At 50.6% G+C, this 18,032-nt stretch overlaps 7 protein-coding genes across 7 annotated transcripts; 3 read left to right on the top strand and 4 right to left on the bottom strand.

The window, feature by feature from the left end:
- Nucleotides 1-303: 303 nt before the first annotated feature.
- N7506_008287 (Mpv17/PMP22 family protein) lies at nucleotides 304-1,047 on the bottom strand (the record flags this gene model as incomplete). Its single annotated transcript, XM_056957580.1, has 4 exons — nucleotides 304-704; nucleotides 767-872; nucleotides 931-985; nucleotides 1,037-1,047. The coding sequence occupies 4 exons, from the start codon at nucleotides 1,045-1,047 to the stop codon at nucleotides 304-306; spliced, it is 573 nt and encodes a 190-aa protein (XP_056806970.1).
- Nucleotides 1,048-1,624: 577 nt separating this feature from the next.
- N7506_008286 (40S ribosomal protein uS5) lies at nucleotides 1,625-2,662 on the top strand (the record flags this gene model as incomplete). The annotated part of the gene is made up of 3 exons (XM_056957579.1): nucleotides 1,625-1,894; nucleotides 2,070-2,327; nucleotides 2,405-2,662. 3 exons carry the CDS (start codon nucleotides 1,625-1,627, stop codon nucleotides 2,660-2,662), a joined length of 786 nt encoding a protein of 261 aa, XP_056806969.1.
- A 1,099-nt stretch (nucleotides 2,663-3,761) lies between these two features.
- On the top strand, nucleotides 3,762-5,390 carry N7506_008285 (uncharacterized protein; the record flags this gene model as incomplete). The annotated part of the gene is made up of 3 exons (XM_056957578.1): nucleotides 3,762-3,882; nucleotides 3,974-4,357; nucleotides 4,438-5,390. The coding sequence occupies 3 exons, from the start codon at nucleotides 3,762-3,764 to the stop codon at nucleotides 5,388-5,390; spliced, it is 1,458 nt and encodes a 485-aa protein (XP_056806968.1).
- A 546-nt stretch (nucleotides 5,391-5,936) lies between these two features.
- On the bottom strand, nucleotides 5,937-7,048 carry N7506_008284 (opsin family protein; the record flags this gene model as incomplete). Its single annotated transcript, XM_056957577.1, has 5 exons — nucleotides 5,937-6,018; nucleotides 6,067-6,201; nucleotides 6,248-6,735; nucleotides 6,792-6,858; nucleotides 6,918-7,048. The coding sequence occupies 5 exons, from the start codon at nucleotides 7,046-7,048 to the stop codon at nucleotides 5,937-5,939; spliced, it is 903 nt and encodes a 300-aa protein (XP_056806967.1).
- A 337-nt stretch (nucleotides 7,049-7,385) lies between these two features.
- Nucleotides 7,386-10,379, bottom strand: N7506_008283 (isoleucine--tRNA ligase ISM1; the record flags this gene model as incomplete). The annotated part of the gene is made up of 1 exon (XM_056957576.1): nucleotides 7,386-10,379. The coding sequence occupies one exon, from the start codon at nucleotides 10,377-10,379 to the stop codon at nucleotides 7,386-7,388; it is 2,994 nt and encodes a 997-aa protein (XP_056806966.1).
- Nucleotides 10,380-10,521: 142 nt separating this feature from the next.
- N7506_008282 (fungal specific transcription factor domain-containing protein) lies at nucleotides 10,522-12,543 on the bottom strand (the record flags this gene model as incomplete). The annotated part of the gene is made up of 6 exons (XM_056957575.1): nucleotides 10,522-10,932; nucleotides 11,083-11,328; nucleotides 11,401-11,820; nucleotides 11,870-12,030; nucleotides 12,094-12,221; nucleotides 12,293-12,543. The coding sequence occupies 6 exons, from the start codon at nucleotides 12,541-12,543 to the stop codon at nucleotides 10,522-10,524; spliced, it is 1,617 nt and encodes a 538-aa protein (XP_056806965.1).
- Nucleotides 12,544-13,423: 880 nt separating this feature from the next.
- On the top strand, nucleotides 13,424-17,652 carry N7506_008281 (ABC transporter ATP-binding protein; the record flags this gene model as incomplete). Its single annotated transcript, XM_056957574.1, has 9 exons — nucleotides 13,424-13,495; nucleotides 13,561-13,748; nucleotides 13,800-14,456; nucleotides 14,508-15,682; nucleotides 15,730-15,905; nucleotides 15,963-16,492; nucleotides 16,560-16,675; nucleotides 16,729-16,916; nucleotides 16,978-17,652. The coding sequence occupies 9 exons, from the start codon at nucleotides 13,424-13,426 to the stop codon at nucleotides 17,650-17,652; spliced, it is 3,777 nt and encodes a 1,258-aa protein (XP_056806964.1).
- Nucleotides 17,653-18,032: the final 380 nt, after the last annotated feature.

Genomic DNA, 18,032 nt, shown 5'->3' with positions numbered 1-18,032 from the left:
ACTTCTACTTCTACTTGCGCTTTTACTTACCTCTACTGTCCGATCTTGTTTTTAATTGCTTTTCATGTGAAATTGATTGTAGATTCAATCTGTTATTTTCACTTGGTATCAATCAATTCCTACGGTGACAAGCGCTAACGAAAAGAAAAATCGAAAAATCTTATGATGCCTAATGACCAAACCCGAAAATCACCAGGAATCCTCTATGACACGCCAATGTGAAAAGCAAAAGCAGATGCTCGATCAAACAAGAAGGGTATCGCAAATCCAAGCCTTCAATTTTACTTCCCATTTATATTTTTTTCATTCCTCGCTGCTGTTCATCATGCTCAAGAAGCAGTTCCAGCCTGTGAGTTGGTTAGTAACACTGACAATCACACGCCGACAGGAAAACCTACCCAAACTAATCACGTTGACGACAAGAACACGCAGCTCCAGAGGAACGAATGCAAAGTTGATACCCTGCACGAATGGCCAGACGGCCAAGTTGGCCTTGTACGCAGGGCCAAATGCGTGCTTCCACTTCTCCACGGGATCAACGCCTTCCATGATGGCCATGGAGGACAGGAAGCATGTGAGCTGGATCGGAGCGAACACAATTTGATCGGCGGCGACTCGGGCGGCGGTGGTGGTTGCGACACTTCCGAGGACGACATGACGCTGGAGGATTCCAAACCACTTGGTCGCAACAGGACCGAAGACAGCTGGAACGGATATACATGTTAGCAATGGATGAGCCTCAGTGCTGGGAATTGGCAGAACATACCTCCACCGTACAAGGCCATGCGACCGGTACGGGCAAAGTCGTGCTTTGCGAGACCTCGGCGGTCAACAGCTTGTTGTGCTAGGGCATCACCGCTACCGAAAAGAACCTGGGACAGATGATGAGCGATCGATGATTCCAGAGAAGAGGGGCCAACGGAGGCATACTGCACTGGTGATGCTTGCTGTAAGAATAGGCCTCTTGGCCAACTTGGACTGGTACCTGAATCATCTTTTGAGCCTCGATTCGAAATTCGTAGCAAGGGGTTCTTACCAGCGCAACATGATCGTGATAAGGTAGATAGGAAGAAAGTACAAATATTATACAGGATGAATGCAAATACGTCAATCAAACAATCGCAAAATGAGGCGCTTGCAGAAGGCAGATGGGTCTTTAAATTGCGGAGTCAAACTGCCTGGAGAGAGATTGCCCTGTTGCATTACCAAAATAGGAAGTGCATCCGCCGAACAAGATTTCGGAGTGACGTATGAATCACCGATTTGGGCATTTTCACACATGGCAGGACTTGAGAGTCAATGAGGAAGAAAAGATGATCATTGATTCTACTCTGTATGTAATTGCTCCTGCGTTCAGTCTTTAGGATAAGATCACTTGGATCTTCAATCGAAGTTCGACAGTATCAAAAAGACCCGACGATCCGGCGGCACCCTGTCAGGTGACTAAACCTTAAGTGCACGTGCCACTTTCCCGCGGCGCTGACCGCCCACGGTAGGGTTACTCCAACTTGCCCTAGCTCGCTAAACCCACCGGCGCAAATTTCGGGCCAACAGTGCAGTACGCCGTGATCCTCGACGACCAACCTCAATTCGACAACCTCCCCCCCGTCAATACAACATCAAAATGGCTGACGCTGCTCCCCGTGGACGTGGTGGTTTCGGATCGCGCGGCGACCGTGGTGGTGACCGTGGCGGTCGTGGCCGTGGTGCCCGTCGTGGCCGTCGTGGCCCCAAGACCGAAGAGAAGGAATGGCAGCCCGTGACCAAGCTCGGTCGTCTCGTCAAGGCCGGCAAGATCACCTCCATGGAGCAGATCTACCTCCACTCTCTCCCCATCAAGGAGTACCAGATTGTGGACTTCTTCCTCCCCAAGCTCAAGGATGAGGTTATGAAGGTACGGATCGACTTTGGATTACACCGGTTCGCGGCGGAGGATTGAGCGGGATACGACTTGAATGCGACATGTGCACCGATTTGCCATTGCGCAGTTCATACTTGAAAGCTCCAGCGAAACAGTGCATTGAACCATTATCAATACGACAGCCACTAACCTCGCTCGCAACCTACAGATCAAGCCCGTCCAGAAGCAGACCCGTGCCGGTCAGCGTACCCGTTTCAAGGCCATCGTCCTCATCGGTGACTCCGAGGGTCACATCGGTCTCGGTATCAAGACCTCCAAGGAAGTCGCCACTGCTATCCGTGCCGCCATCACCATCGCCAAGCTCGCTGTCCTCCCCGTCCGTCGTGGTTACTGGGGTACCAACCTTGGTGAGCCCCACTCTCTGCCCGTCAAGCAGAGTGGAAAGTGTGGTTCCGTCTCCGTCCGTGTAAGTATCCCGAAACAACCAGATTGGAGAGTCTTTTGATCGAAAATGGCGGGGTTCTAACGGTTCGATTTTTCTAGCTCATTCCCGCCCCCCGCGGTACCGGCCTTGTTGCCTCCCCCGCCGTCAAGCGTCTGCTTCAGCTCGCCGGTGTCCAGGACGCCTACACCTCCTCTTCCGGTTCCACCAAGACCCTTGAGAACACCCTCAAGGCCACCTTCGTTGCCGTTGTCAACACCTACGGTTTCCTCACCCCCAACCTGTGGGCCGAGAACAAGCTCATCCGCTCTCCCCTCGAGGAGTTCGGTGATGTCCTCCGCCAGGGCAAGAAGTACTAGGTTATGGATGATGCATGATATCTTTTCGACAATTCCAATGGGTTTCTTTTAAAAAAAATCTTATCCCTCTGTGCCTGGCAAGTAGAGGTGGTTCGTGCGTGTGAGGAATCTCCATGCCATTCTGTATTTACGGGAGGGGACACAAAATAGCGAAGTCCACGGGCCATTTACCAGCCACATCGGTTTCCATTCCGTAGACAGTAACTGTGTCGATTTATGTATGGGAATAGTAAGCCAAGTATTCCCTCGGGCCTCCAGCGCTGGAATTACATCTCCGGGACTCTCCTGCTCCAAGTTTGTGATTCTATCAGAAATGATCAACAGATCCATCTGTCGATTTTCTTGCAATATAACATCCAGGGATAGTCACCACGGGGTCCTGTCGAAATTTGAGATAGCGGGGGAAAGCTAGAGCAGTTGTCTAGAACCTTGGAAAGGCAAATATGAAAGCCAATCCATCTGAATGACCCACATGTGGACATTGTAACAATCATCTCCGTAGGTGGTGCCTATGTACAGTTCAGATCAAACCATGGAAGTTTGCGCTTTTGGGAAACCCATATGGGGATTTTGAGAGAGGATGGCAGCTGGTCTAAGATCAAAGGACCGTAAGATTTAGGGAATACAATATGCTGGGCAGTTCTAGATGCGCACAGGTGTTTTTGCCTTACGTTCAATCACCTTACTCTGTACAAGGTTGGATTCTCTCACAAATGTGGGTCCCTAGATGGATTCTGGAACTTTGCCCGAAGCGGAAGTATAAACATCAAAGTATACAGAGAAATCCTTAGAATTTATACTTCCCATCTAAATATACTATATTAACCCGAGAAAGAACGGAGAATTAATGTCGGGATTAATCTATGTGCAGTAGAACAGTAAAAACAGCCCCGGATACCAAAAAGTAGAAATGGTACCTCCCCATGCGTACGTTAACGTGTGACTCGCCCGCCTGGGCTCCGCAAGGCAAAGTACCTTCCCTCGTTTTCTTTTCCTCTTCCTCTCCTCTCCTCTCCGTACCCCTAATTCGCATCGGAGAAACTTTACTCTGAGCCCCGAATTGCCCTAATCCTACTCATTTTTCAAATCAAACATCAAGATGGAAGACGTTCAAGAGGACCCTGATTGGCGGACCGAAGAGTTCGAGTCTTGCCTACGTATGCGTCCCTACGAGGAGATACGCGAAATGCGAGCCAGAGAGGCTCAGTTGATCTTGAATGGTATGTTGATCAATTGGTTGAAGCAAGATATCTATCTAGATATCATGATTCATAATACGTTCTGGCTTTGAACTGACAACATTAGACCAAGCGAGGGCTGCTAACCCCGTTAACCACGAGGCCCTGACCCTCGAGCCACCAACCCTCGAGCCGTCGATTGGATGGAGTATAATGCGTGTCGTCGCTCATCGGGGGCCCCTCACCCTGGCCCTGGACTTACTTTACGGACCACCTGACTTCCCATCCATCACCCGAGCTGCTTGGAAGGCCAGGGAGGCACCAGCGCAAGCCGAACAAGAGAACGCCGCACAGCAAGCTCAAGCCGCGGAGCGAGCTGCAGAGCAAGCCGCACGTACTGTGCCAGTCACCCCGACTAAGCGAGTCAGGTTTGCGATAGACATTGAGTACCCAATTCCTCCCAGGTCCCCCCTCAGACCACAGCCTTATCGTCCCGAACTTACTCTTGCGTCTGGTGGTAACTACCCCCACCCTTCTTCTCCTTTGTCCATCTCTTCCAATTGTTCTTCTCCCACCCCTGATTTATTCGGTGATCAGTCACCCTTTCCCTACCCGGACCCCCTGGTGCTCCCCGTCTTGCTTTTGCGCAGCTGCACCGGGAACCGGGCTTGGTCTTGGATGCCGTTTTACCCCCATTAGAGAATGAAGAGTCCCTGCTAGAGGATGAAGAGGAGGCATTTATCGGCTTAGCCACTTCCATTGCTTATTCTCCCCTTCCTGGCCCCGCTCGACAGGTGATCATAACCACACCAGTCTCATCTCCTGCCAAACCCAAGACTCCCACGGATGCAATAGCTCAGTCGACTCCACCAATTTCTTCTCCTAAAGATCGCAACATTGGTGGTCGTGTCCGCGATCGTGTCCGCGATCTCGAAAAAGCATCGAGTTCCTCACCCGCCCCCAAGACGCCCGAAGATTATCACGCCTCACCAGTCTTTGTGAGTAGAACTTCTGTCCTTGGAAGCCCGTTCGCTCCCAAGTCCGTCAGATCATCTGCATCTTCACGGACCAAGAAGACGTTTGAAGGCTCCGGCAGCCAAACCATCCCAGAGAGTGGATCTTCCCCTGTCCTTACAACCCCAGTTACTCGCAAGCCAACCAAAGCCTCCGGCGTCAGGTCTCCATCGGCCTTAAAGAGTCCCTTCACTCGCAACGCGTCTGGTGTCCGTATTAACTCTGCCGCCAACACCCCATCTCTTACGTCGACCCCAAAGACACCCGAAGCTACAGCAGCAGATGGATCCCCCACGCCCGCCGCGCGTTCTTATCCTGCTGGCCCTCGCACTCGTACCGGTGTTGCTTTGGGAGATTCATCTCGGACAGCCCGGGCCTCTCCCTCGGGGTCTCCAGATGGATCCCCCATTGACACTGCCGGACCTTCTATTACTTGCCCTCGTACTCGTCCGCGCGTTCCTATTATGATATCACATTCTGCGTCGAGTCTGGAAACACGGGAGGCGATGCGGGGCCGGGGCCTAGGCCACCGCTGAAAAGTGAGGAACTTCTCATGTAAGAGTTATGTAGGAAGTGATCTGAGATTGAAATCTTTTCCCCCGTATATCGTAGGAAATGAGCGTAGAGAAGACCATGGCTCAGCTTGGTAAAGTCAACTTGAAACGATGCCCAGGTGGCTCACTTGCTCACTTAATGCTCCAGGTATACCCAGGCACCATGAGGTTAAACATGTGAAAGAGACGAACGATGGGTTAGTAAACTACAAATGACAAGAAATCAATTAAGATGTCATTGCAGAAGTGGTGAATTAGTTTCATAAATACTAAATAAAACCAACACATACCGAAAGCGAGAAAAAAGAAAAGAGAAAATCCCATAAGCTACACCCTGCATCACAAGATATGTAATGAAGTAAGGAAGAAAAGATGAGATACGCCAGTGCGTATTCAAAAAAATATTCCAAGGATCAATCATGAGGAAGAACAAACCAAGAAGACCCGTAGGCCAGAAGAAAGTGAGAGCCCAATTTAGGAGCGAAGGTGTACGCCGTCAAGGTACAAACCCACAAACGTTTACTCAATTTAGGCACCCTCTTCGTCAGCAATACGAATGGTTCCTTCATTGCCGACTCCATGCGACCAGAATCCATCGAGGTAGAGAGAACTAATGAGGTTAGAGTGTTGCCTCAGTATGGTGTCTGTTTGTACTTACATTCCAGCCGAGCTATCATGAGCCAGGAGAAGGAAGTAGCCAAGGATACCCTGCGTGAAGATATCCTGAACAGCAAAGATGACGGTCTCGGTATCAACACTCAGCTTGAGAGCAAGGGCACCGGCGGCGACGGAACTACACAAATTAGCCTCGATCATCCATCGGAGTTGTGAAGACTTACATGGGGAAAAGTGCCAATGCAATAATAGCGGAGCTTGCAACGGCACCGAAGAACTTCCGGGTCTGTGCATCCTTATTGTTCGCGGCCCGGTGGGCATGGAATCCGGCATGGTGAACGATGACCAGGTAGGAAATACAAGAGATGGTCAGCCAGACCCAGCGCTCGCGGCCATGACCGGCGAAAGAGCCGAGTAAGCCAGCAGCCAGCATGATGAAGTTGGCAACGATGGCAATGAGCAGGTTCGCACCGGGAAGACCGGAGATCAGGGCCAAATTAATGAACAACAAGGGGGTTGCCAATGCCCAGTTGAGGTATCGCAGCCACAGCACTTGGCGGGTGAAGTCTGTGTGGGTGTTGGGGACATGCTTGTGGTGTTCATAGATGCGAACGTGCTTGGTGGTAATTCCTTGACCGGTCGCAAGAGCCAGGTATGTAATGAAAGAAATAGTTGTGATAAGGGAAGTGAGGACGTGGAAGATGCGCTTGGGCTGGAAGCTGTCAGTGGCGATCCGTCGATCATTTGGGGGAAATCCGGGGTATGTACCAGTGGAGCTCGAGCAGCTAAAGAATAGAACACAAGAGAGGAGATGCCCATAAGAACAACGACAACCCTATAAATTTATTAGAATCTTACACACCTCCGAGCTCTCAAACAGCTATAGCCACATACCACAGGGTCCGTTTGCCGACGTCATGGAGCTCCTGGAAGACCTCGGAGCCCGGCAGCACCGTGGGGATAGGTGCCACCGAGGAGGTTGTCGCAGGAGCTGTCAGTGAAGGGAAAAACTCAGGATCAATCATTATGAAGACTTATTTTGCGAGATAATGGAGGATAGTAGGTAGAGTAAGAGGTAGAAAGGGTTGAGAGGGAGAAGCTGGGTGTTATATGAGGGGCGTCATTGATTGTCGTCATAGCCGATACCTGTTTTACCTACTGAGGCATCACTTTCACTGCCATTGCCACTACTTTTCTTCAATTTGATTCTTATTGGTCTTTTGGTTTCTGGAATTTAATTCTTGCTTTTTGCCTTTTGCTTTTTGGCTAAGAGTTACACTGACATTATGTGTTACATCAAGTATCGAAGTATCTAATACACATCGAGAAGGTCATATTGTACATATAGTGGAGAGATCGGATTTACTGTAGTGCATGTTCATGTTCATGTTCATGCACCACTGTATCACAGCGCTCGCAGATAGCCTCCTCCGTCGCCACCGGGAGAGCGTACCGCCAGCATCGGGGGCACTTGGAAGCCTGGGGTGCATACACGTGCACCTGGGCCTGGCCACCGAGCTCGAAGGTCTCCGAGTATTGCCACTCAGCTTCAGCAATAGCTGCAGGAAGAGGGTCATTCGGGGAGGCGAGAGTGATGGAGGAGACAACAAAAAGGTCAGGGAGTTCCGACAGATACTGTTGGAAGTTATCCGTGGGGAGAACCAGGTGAACAAACGATTGCAGAGATGAGCCGAGTTGTTTCTTGCTGCGCGCTTGCTCCTGCAGGTTTTTGATAGCGGAGTGAACAATGGTCAATTCCTGGTAATTGCTGTCGAGAGAAGCGTCCTGCCATTCCGGCGCGGGGGCGGAGACGAGGCGCTGCAAGGGGTGCTCGGTCAGAGAGCGGATGGTTTCTGGGGTATGTTCCCAAGTCTCCTCTACAAGTACCGGGGTGATGGGACCCAGGACCTCTTGGAGGTGTCCGAAAATGTAGAACAAGGTAGTCTGCGCGGCCCGGCGGCTAGTGCTGTTTTCACCTAATGTGTACAGGCGGTCCTTGATGGCTTCCATGTAGAAAGCGGAGAACTCAAGGTTGGCCCACCGGTTCATCGTGTTGACGGCCTTGTAGAACTCGAAGTTGTCACCTGCCTTTTGCGAGGCTAGGACCATGTCGGAGAGATGCTTCAACGCAATTCGATCTACCAGCTGCAGCTGCCCATACGGGACGATATGATCGGGGTGGAAATCGGCGAGGGCGCCCAGCAGCAACTTGAAGGTGACACGGAACTTATGAAGACTAGTGTTGACAGTCTGCAGTACCTGTTTACCGATCACCACGTCGCGCGTGTAATCACTGCTCGCCGCCCACATGCGGAGCGCATCGGGACCAAGCGCATCGTACACAGGCTCCGGGTTCTCAGGTGCCTTCTTGCCCTTGACCTTGCGTGGCTTGAGAGGAGGCAGTAAAATTCCGTCCATGATAGCCTGCGGTTGAATGGTGTTGCCAATGGACTTGCTCATCTTCCGGCCATGTTCGTCCAATGTGAACCCGTGGGTAATCAAATTCTTGAATGGGGCATGAGGTGTGGAGGATTGGCCCGAAGTGAGCTGATGGGAGATATACGTGAGAAGTCCAGATTGGAACCAGCCACGGTGCTGATCGGTACCCTCAAGATACACATCGGCTGGGTGACTGCGTCCTTCGATGGGGACATCAATCTCGGCCCAACTTGTACCACTGTCAAACCAAACATCCATCGTATCCGTTCCACGTCGATACCCGGCCCCGGACTCTTCGCGCAAGGATGGAAGAATCCACGCGGAATCGTCCGCGCTGTCGGTCCACCAGGCATCGATTCCCCGCTCTTCAATAGTGGCCATGATGTGTGAGACACTGTCCTTGGTGAGAACGGCTTCCCCTGTAGTCCGGTGATAGATCGCAGGAATCGGGACACCCCACGCACGCTGTCGTGAGATACACCATTCACTGCGGTTCTTGACAAAGTTTTCCAGTCGCTGCTTTCCGGCCTCGGGGACGAATCGCACATCTTCCAGTGCTCGAAGGGCGGGACCACGAATATCAGCCACGTCGGCGAACCACTGCTCAGTTGCCCGAACAATGATTGGAAGCTTTGACCGCCAGTCGTAGGGGTACTTGTGCTCATATTTGTGCTGGGCAAGCAGTTGATCACACGACTCAGCCCATTGCAAGACTGCGGTGTTACCTTCTCCCAAGACAGACTTTCCGGTGAGTCTTGTGGGGTCTAGGGGCATGGCCTTCTCCGTGAATTCACCCTTGTCATTGACCGGGGCAAATACGGGAATGCCGCGCGAGAGACATGCCTCGTAGTCGTCCATTCCGTGACCGGGCGCGCAGTGAACCATGCCAGAACCAGAGTCCGCGGTGACAAAATGAGCCGCGATAATGGGCTGGGGCTCACCGTTGGGACCCTTGAACAGAGGCCGATAGGTAGTTTTCTCAGCGAGCTCAGAGCCCAAGATGGAGGGAACAATGATAGACAGTTCTTCTTTCAGCATGTTCTGGAGGTACTCAAATCGGGATTGAGCGATGATCAAGTGACCGTGCTTTTCCGAATGCACCACAGCATATTCCAGAGCTTCATGAACCGCAATGGCAGCGTTGGCAGGTAATGTCCAAGGTGTTGTAGTCCAAATCACAGCATTCAATTTCTTTCCGCGAAGAAGAGGATTTTCGGAGAGGTGTTTTGGGATATCGACAAGAGGGAAGGCGATCAATGCGGCAGTCGAGATGTGATCGTCCTTGTATTCCAATTCCGCCTCCGCCAGAGCCGTGCCCGTTGATGGCGACCAGTACACAGGTTTGAACTTTCGGTAGATCAGACCGCGATCGACCATTTTTCGGAAGACGCTCAACTGTCGCATCTCAAACTGCTTGTCCATTGTCTTCCAGTGGTTGTCCCAATCAGCCATGACCGCAAAGCCGCGGAATCCTTTCATCTGCTCCTTGACGGTCTGTCGCGCCAACTGTCGCGCCGCTTTACGAATCACCGCCGCGCTGACCGACCCATTCTCGATGTCTGCATCCCGCAGGTTTTGCAGTGCCTTGAGCTCAATGGGCAGTCCATGACAGTCCCACCCAGGCACGTATCGTACTCTCTTGCCCCTGCCCACTTGTACACGACATATAATGTCCTTCAAAATTTTGTTCAGGGCATGTCCGATGTGTAGTTCTCCGTTCGCGTAAGGTGGGCCGTCGTGCAGGACAAATGGTTGGTCGGCAGGCCGCTCGCGCTGCTGCCAGGCGTAGAGGTCATCGGTGCATCGTTTCAGATACTTCGTCCGGTCGACGGGTGAGACGCGTGGAGGGAATGTTGATTTAGGAAGTTTTAAGGTCGAGGTCCAGGAACGCGGAATTGACCGCGCCAGTTCCGGCATTGTCCATCTCTGGGGAAGTTTGAGATCATCGCCGAGAAATGTTTACTGCACGCCGTTCACCGCCCCAAAACCCCGTTTGCTCCTGAACGTTTGATTGAGACCAGGAAAATATTCAAGTTCTAACAATAAATTATTCTAGCCTCTAAAACGGCAGATCTTTGCCATCTACCAATCCCATCATCTGTTGATTAAATGAGAACCACCTCGCCAGCCATGGGTCCTGCTCCCAGTCACCCTCATCTCGAAGGTGATCCATAGCCGTGCCGGAAGCATCCTGTCCGACTATCCCCTGCTGAGGATCTTGGTCTGAACCCGCCATCATGTGTGTCTGCAGCCCAAGGGCAGCCAGCTGTGCATCCACATCACTCCTGAGCTGCATCTGCTCTTCCTCCATTGTAGGCGAGGGGGACCCCAGCTCGTAGTAGCGCTGGGCGACATTGTAGAATACCGAGAACAGGTGATGGTGCTTGGTAATTGTGCTTGAATGTGGACAGGCAGATTCAATCGATTTGAGGAAGCTGTGCATTTGGGTGAGGTCTTCTTTGTCTCTTGTCTCAATGCAATGGCAGAAAAGAATGGTAAATGGGGTGAAGGGTGTAAAAAGGATTGTCCTATCCAAAGGAAGTAAGTTTTGATCACACGGATCCCAGTGGCAACGAGAAAAGGTCAAGTCCATCAAAAGCATATTGACATACCAATTGACATATGACGACAACAACAAAGGCGAGTCTTGCATCCCGAAGGCTCGCACGACTGCCTGGTGAGACTCAAGAGCACATCTCGCAGATGTGATACACTCCGGGCCAAATGTGGTTCTAGAGCCCGGCCCCTGTGGCATGGCTCGATAGATCAGCGTGAGCATCGAGAGACGCATGACCTCGTCAGAGGCAGTAGTAAATTCAATTTGATCTTTCTCGTGAATATTGCTGGTTGATTCAGCCCAAAATTGCTACATGATCCAGAAAGCAATGGTTAGTGGGTATTCTGCGTCAATGTAGATTGGAAAAGATGTCGTGCATACATTTGCGTTGCGTGCCTGTGCATGATACCCGTGTAGCTCTTGCGACAGCTCCAGTGCTCGATGGGTCCGCGTCTCGTCTGAAGCGCTGAGTGCCTTTGGCGAGTATAGTTGCTCATGTATTCGACCGGCTAGCCCGGCCACCTGCACTGTATGATACGCATAGGCAGAGAAATGAGGGTTCTCCGTCCGGAAATGTTTCGCGGAGGGAGTCTCAATATCATGTTCCAGGATGATAGAGGAGCGACCAAGTCGAACCGATAAAGTTTTCTCCAAAAAATATATCATCCAAAAGAGGCACTGCTCTTGCTTTGGTCCATCCGGGGGCTGTTTATGCAGCCCAAGAGAGTATGAGGATTGGTACGCTGAGTTTGCCAGTACTCCTGCCAAGGATGCATTGGAGACATGTACCGCGTAACTTACCTGAGGCTTTAAAGTCAGCACAAATTTGCCAGTCACAATTTCAACGTACACCAAGTGTGAGGGCCAAAGTCATGTCGTAGCTAGGCTGAACGTAGAGTGTCAGCTTAGAGAGAGCAATTTCAAGATTTCTTTGACACATCGAGCTCAAACTATCCGGCTCAGTGCTCTCTTGGTAGCTAGTTCTCCGGATGTCGGTCTCAGAGGCCATAACTGAGATTCAGATCAATGTGAGTATATGAGAGGTGGCGGGGAGTAGGGGGCGTGGTTACTCACAATGAAGAGCGGCATTGACAATGATGAACTCTGCATCTGAGTAGTCTGAGGTAAAGTAAACCTTCAAGCATAAATCCGACAAACTTCGTGCCTTGAGCAAGAATGATAAGCCAAGAAACATGAAGCATCTTTCATCTGTAAGGGAAAATTATCAGCAATTCTTTCAAATACAGCTCCCGAAGAATACTTGCCTTGCGACTTTTGCAGTAGCTGAACAACGGTGCTCAGTGGTGGCATCTGACATTCTGCGGAAGAAATTGGGCCTTGGATTAGAGGAAACAAATGACTTGTGGGATCGTGGGTCTCGGTGAATGCGGTTCGAATATGGTTCAGCATACCCAGAAGAGTCTCAACTTCCCGATTGCCCCCAGTCAATTGAGTGGAGCCCACTACTGTCTGCGCGAGATCAATAGCAAAAGCCGAATGTGCCGTGAAGGAGGACTGGCCCATGGTATTGTTGCTCGAAGGCGACTTATGGTTGAGGCCATCTACATTGGAGTGTCCCAAAGATGTGCTAGGGGATGGTTTGGGCTGAGCAATAGTGCATGGTGTGTGATGAGACGATGTATCTTTCGATGCTGTCAGTTTGTCTGCGAGTAGTGACTCGACAAGGCGGTTTAGTCGAACAAGACGCTTGTCAATGTGATCGATCTTCTCTTCGCTGAAAAGATGTGTAAGTACAGGGTAGCTAGAGATTTATTCTGGACTATGAGTCAACGATGGAGGCCTACAATTGCGAGGACAGCAGCACGCGCGCTCGCTTCTCCCTAGGACGAGTGGACGCTTTACATTCGGATGCGGCGGATCGACAGTTTGAACATGGAGATGTCCTATCGCAGCGGATCTGAAATAATGAGCTATATGAGAATCACACTTTGCAGATCAAATTTACCTTTCGCTTGCGACAGCGATCGCACTGGGAATTGTCAGCTATCAGTTGACGGGTTTGGCAAGTTAGGCATACCGCTTGGCCCACGGACACATCATTCCCGAAACGTTCGGTCATATCGAGAAGTACTCCGTACTCCGTAATGAGTATGGAATCAACCAGAATAGACAAAAATATTGAAAAAGTATAGGCTGCAGTGTGCTGCGTATTGTTGGACGGGATAAATGAGAGACAACGGAGCCCGCGGGCCCCGAAGGGACTGCGAATGACCCGCGTGGCGGAACTCCGCGACGCGTGCCAAGCATCTCGCACCTTGTCTAGATCAAATGTTGAATTGTATTTAATTCGATCGTCCCAGACTCAACAATTCGAAAATGACAGTTTACACTATTTGCACAAACAGCCCGCACTCTTCTTTTTCCTTTTTCGCAACTCTTCGCGATGGGTGACCCTGAAAAGACCGAATCGGTCGCATCCACGGAGAAAGAAGCCGGGGCACTCAATAGTTACATGGTAAGAAAGTTTGAGACTTCCATCTCTATCAGGGGCCACAATGCTGATGGGTTGATGCCAAACAGAGAATATTTCACTATGGCACATCCAAGGAATACACCATGCATGCCGTTGCCGTTGCCTGCGCACTCGCCTCGGGAGTGGGCATGGCTCTAGTCAATCTGGTGTTTGGAAAGTTCATCACATTGATTGTGGATTATATCACGGGCCACTCCAATCCGGCTGAGTTTCGAAATGGTGCCGGTAGACTCAGGTGAGTGATCCTATCCACAGGGTCATCAATGCCAGTAGCTAATTCATGAAGTCTTTATTTCTTCATCATCGGCCTGGGACGATTCTTCCTCACTTATGGCTACAGTACTTCCTTTACGCTTGCGGCCTATCGAATGACGCGGAACATTCGTCGCCTATACCTCAAAGCCGCCCTCGGTCAAGAAATTGCCTTTTTCGACAGCGGGACCAGTGGCTCCATCGCTATGCAGGCCACTTCCAACGGCAAGCTCATACAATCAGGTGTTTCAGAGAAGCTGGGACTGGTCATCCAGGGACTTTCGGCTTTTATATCTGCCTTTGTGCTAGCTTTTGTGACCCAATGGAAGCTGACCCTGATCACATGCTGCATTGCCCCAGCTATGCTTGTGGTCATCGGTATTGTCTCCACCATTGAGGCGAAGGTTGAGCAGAGCATCCTCAATGTTCAAGCTCAGACAGGCTCTTTTGTGGAGAGTATCTTATCGAGCTCACGAACTGTCCATGCCTTTGGGATTCGGTCACGACTGATAGGCGATTTGGACAAGTTCTTGCAAACGGGAAAGAAACTGGGAGACAAGAAAGCCCCTCTCTGGGGCACTTTGTTTGCCTCGGAGTACACTATCATCTATGCTGGATTTGGGCTGTCTTTCTGGCAGGGTATTAAGATGTTAGCTAGGGGAGAAGTGCCGGATGCGGGGGATATCTTTGTGTGAGTTGAGACCGTGTGTTCAGCTCATTCTGTATACTGACCAGAAGACAGTGTAATCATGTCGGTGATCGTGGCAGCTACCAGTTTGACCTCGATAGCTCCCCACATGATCGAATTCACCCGTGCAGCTTCTGCAGCAGCAGAGCTCTTCCGCCTTATGGATCGAACTTCAGCTATCGATCCTTTTGACGAGTCGGGGCACAAGCTAGAACCGATTGAGGGCGTCGTTGAGTTCAACAATGTTTCTTTTGCTTACCCAACCCGCCCAAGCATCAAAGTGCTGTCAGAATTTTCCCTAAAGATCCCAGCTGGTAAGACTACTGCGCTTGTTGGAGCAAGCGGTTCTGGAAAGAGCACAGTCGTCGGCCTGCTCGAAAGGTGGTATAATCCAGGCATGGGTTCCGTGAAGCTTGATGACCATCCCATCGACACGCTGAATTTAAAGTGGCTACGACAACAAGTAAGACTTGTGCAACAAGAGCCCGTTTTATTCAATGGAACAATCGCCGAAAACATTGCAAACGGTCTTGTGGACACACCTTGGGAAAATGAGACCCAGCCCAAAAAAATGGCCCGGATACAAGAAGCCGCGAAAGTAGCCTTTGCTCATGACTTTATCACCCTGCTTCCCAACGGATATGACACTATAATCGGTGAGCGAGGAGGTCTTCTCTCTGGTGGTCAGAAACAACGAGTCGCAATCGCCCGAAGCATTGTCTCTCAGCCGCGGATTCTCCTACTCGACGAAGCAACTAGTGCGCTAGACCCACATTCCGAGGAAGTTGTTCAAAAAGCGCTCAACAACGTGTCTCAGGGGCGTACAACCATCACTATCGCTCACAAGCTTGCAACTATTCGAGATGCTGATAACATCGTGGTCATGGAGACTGGTCGCATTCTCGAACAAGGTACCCATGACTCCCTTTTGGCAGCCAACGGCGCATATTCTCGTCTCGTGCGAGCCCAAGACCTGTCCGTGGCTGAGAACCAGCCCGATGACTCCTCCGAGAGCGAAGAGGCAGATGAAGCGGGCAAGACCGAGCTGACTGGCAAGTTAACTCGAACATCGACCTTTGCAACATCAGGCCCGGAGAAACAGTCGGATGTGTATGATTATGACCAGTGGAAGAGGATAGGTTTGTTCCATGTCGTTTGGCGACTGGTGAAATGTAACCCGGAAATCAAATGGGCATTTGCAATCTTGCTTCTGGCATGCTTAGGCGGAGGTAAGAATCATCCTCTTTACTCGAGATTCAACTAACCCAAGATAAAGCTGCCTCATTCCCTGGACAGTCTATACTTATGTCCAAGTTCATCGAAGTATTTGAGCTCACTGGCTCAGCGATGGAGAAGAGAGGAAACTTCTTTGCTCTCATGTTCTTTGTGCTAGGCCTTGGATGTTTTGTCATATATTTTATTGTTGGGTGGATGGCAAGCATTGTGGCACACGTAAGTTGAATTCGAAAACCTGAACCTGCGAATGCTGCTGACCGTTCATCATCCAAGTCACTCAACCACAAATACCGGAGGCAAGTTGTGGATGACATGCTGAGGCAGGATCTGCGATTCTTCGACCGCGCCGAAAACACCACCGGTGCCCTTACCAGCCGGGCGGACTCGTACCCACAGGCTGTGCTTGAGCTTATGGGCTTCAATGTTGCACTAATTACCATCGCCGGAATTGGTGTGCTATCGTGCTCGATCCTGGCATTGGCCTATGCATGGAAACTCGGGCTCGTGATTGTCTTAGCAGGACTTCCCCCGATGCTGATCTCTGGTTATATCCGCCTTCAATTGGAAGCTTCAATGGATAACAAGATCTCGAAGCGGTTCTCAAAAAGTGCTTCAATTGCTTCGGAGGCCATGAATGCGATTCGAACGGTATCATCCTTGGCGATTGAGACGTCTGTCCTCGAGAGATACACTCGAGAGATTGACCATGCTATCGCTGCATCCACGAAGCCCTTGCTTATGATAATGCTCCCATTTGCATTCACACAGACTGTTGAATACTCATTTATGGCGCTCGGATTCTGGTATGTCACCTCAATTTTTGGAGGCGCTCGAAGAGAACCTTTGATCTAACTCGTTCGAAATATCCAGGTACGGTTGTCGGCTTGTTTCTTTTGGAGAACTGACCATGGTCAATTTCTTCATCGCCTTCCTCAGTGTCTTCTTCGCTGGTCAGCAGGCTTCTATCCTGTTTGGTTTCTCAAGCAGTGAGTTTTGATTCCATGTTTTTAGCAAAGAACTATAGCTGATGATCGATAAGGTATGTCAAAAGCAACAAACGCGGCGAACTACATATTCTGGTTGGAACAGCTTCAACCCAGCATCCGAGAAACCGATGAGAACCGAGAATGTGGGCCGAAGAACTTCAAGTCTCTTGAGTTGGAAAACCTGCAATTCTCCTATCCAATGAGACCCAATGCCCGGGTTCTTCGGGGAATCGACCTCCATGTTTGTCAACCCCCTTACATCCCGATTCCCAACCTCCGACCAGTTCTAATCTTCTATGCAGATCAAAGAAGGGCAATTCGTCGCTTTCGTCGGTGCATCTGGCTGCGGAAAGAGTACCATGATTAGCATGCTTGAGCGTTTTTACGACCCAATCTCTGGCCACATCAAGGTTGACTCTCAGAACCTAGAGACTTTGAATCCGTGGCTATATCGCAATCAGGTTGCACTTGTACAACAGGAGCCTACTTTGTACCCTGCAACTATCCGCGAAAATGTGTCGCTCGGAGCGCCGACGGATTACAAAGTCATGGCTTCTGAGGACGAAATCGAGGCTGCTTGTCGGGCCGCTAACGCTTGGGACTTCATTTCGTCATTGCCAGATGGCCTCGAGACTACGTGTGGAACTAACGGCACGCAACTCTCGGGAGGGCAGCGGCAGCGTCTTGCAATTTCACGAGCGCTTCTCCGAAATCCCAAACTGCTGCTCCTGGATGAGGCCACCAGCGCATTGGACACGCAGTCAGAAAGAATTGTACAAGATGCGCTCAATGAGGCCGCTGCGCAGGGTGATCGCATCACGGTTGCAGTCGCTCATCGTCTATCCACTATCCGACACGCGGATCTGATCTGCGTGTTTGATGGTGGCAAGATCGTCGAGTCTGGAACGCATGAGGAGTTACTCAGAAACGGCAGACTCTACCCAAAGATGTGCGAGGCTCAAAACCTTGGCACTTGAGGTGTTTGGGGAATAGAAAGGCTGTGCTGTATAATTCAGAATAACAGGCAGGGTGCATATAACAATCGTACATAATAAGAACTAGACAAATCTTTAAGGTAGCTTCCAATTCTCACCTCTTTTTCTCGCATTTCTAAAGTCTTTCCTATAGTTGAATTGTATGTTTGTTTACTTTCTCCGAACTTGCCGAAGTTTCTGCGGCCACACCCCCAGGCTTGTGTTCATCACCGATTTACTACACCCGTGGACCTCCGCTGTTTGGAGTGCAGTTATCCTCGATTAAGCGTAACCTCTACTTTTTTTCTTCACGCCAACTTCTCAAACTTCACTTGGATCGCTTACGCCCAACCCACCTAATGAGTCAGCCTATCATTTGAGCC

Source organism: Penicillium brevicompactum (genome assembly GCF_028827555.1).
Source record: "Penicillium brevicompactum strain IBT 35665 chromosome Unknown utg000006l_segment0_segment0, whole genome shotgun sequence".
Classification (NCBI taxonomy): Eukaryota; Fungi; Ascomycota; class Eurotiomycetes; order Eurotiales; family Aspergillaceae; genus Penicillium; species Penicillium brevicompactum.
The sequence above is the reverse complement of the archived record's forward strand: the minus strand, read 5'-3'. Positions and strand labels throughout refer to the sequence as shown.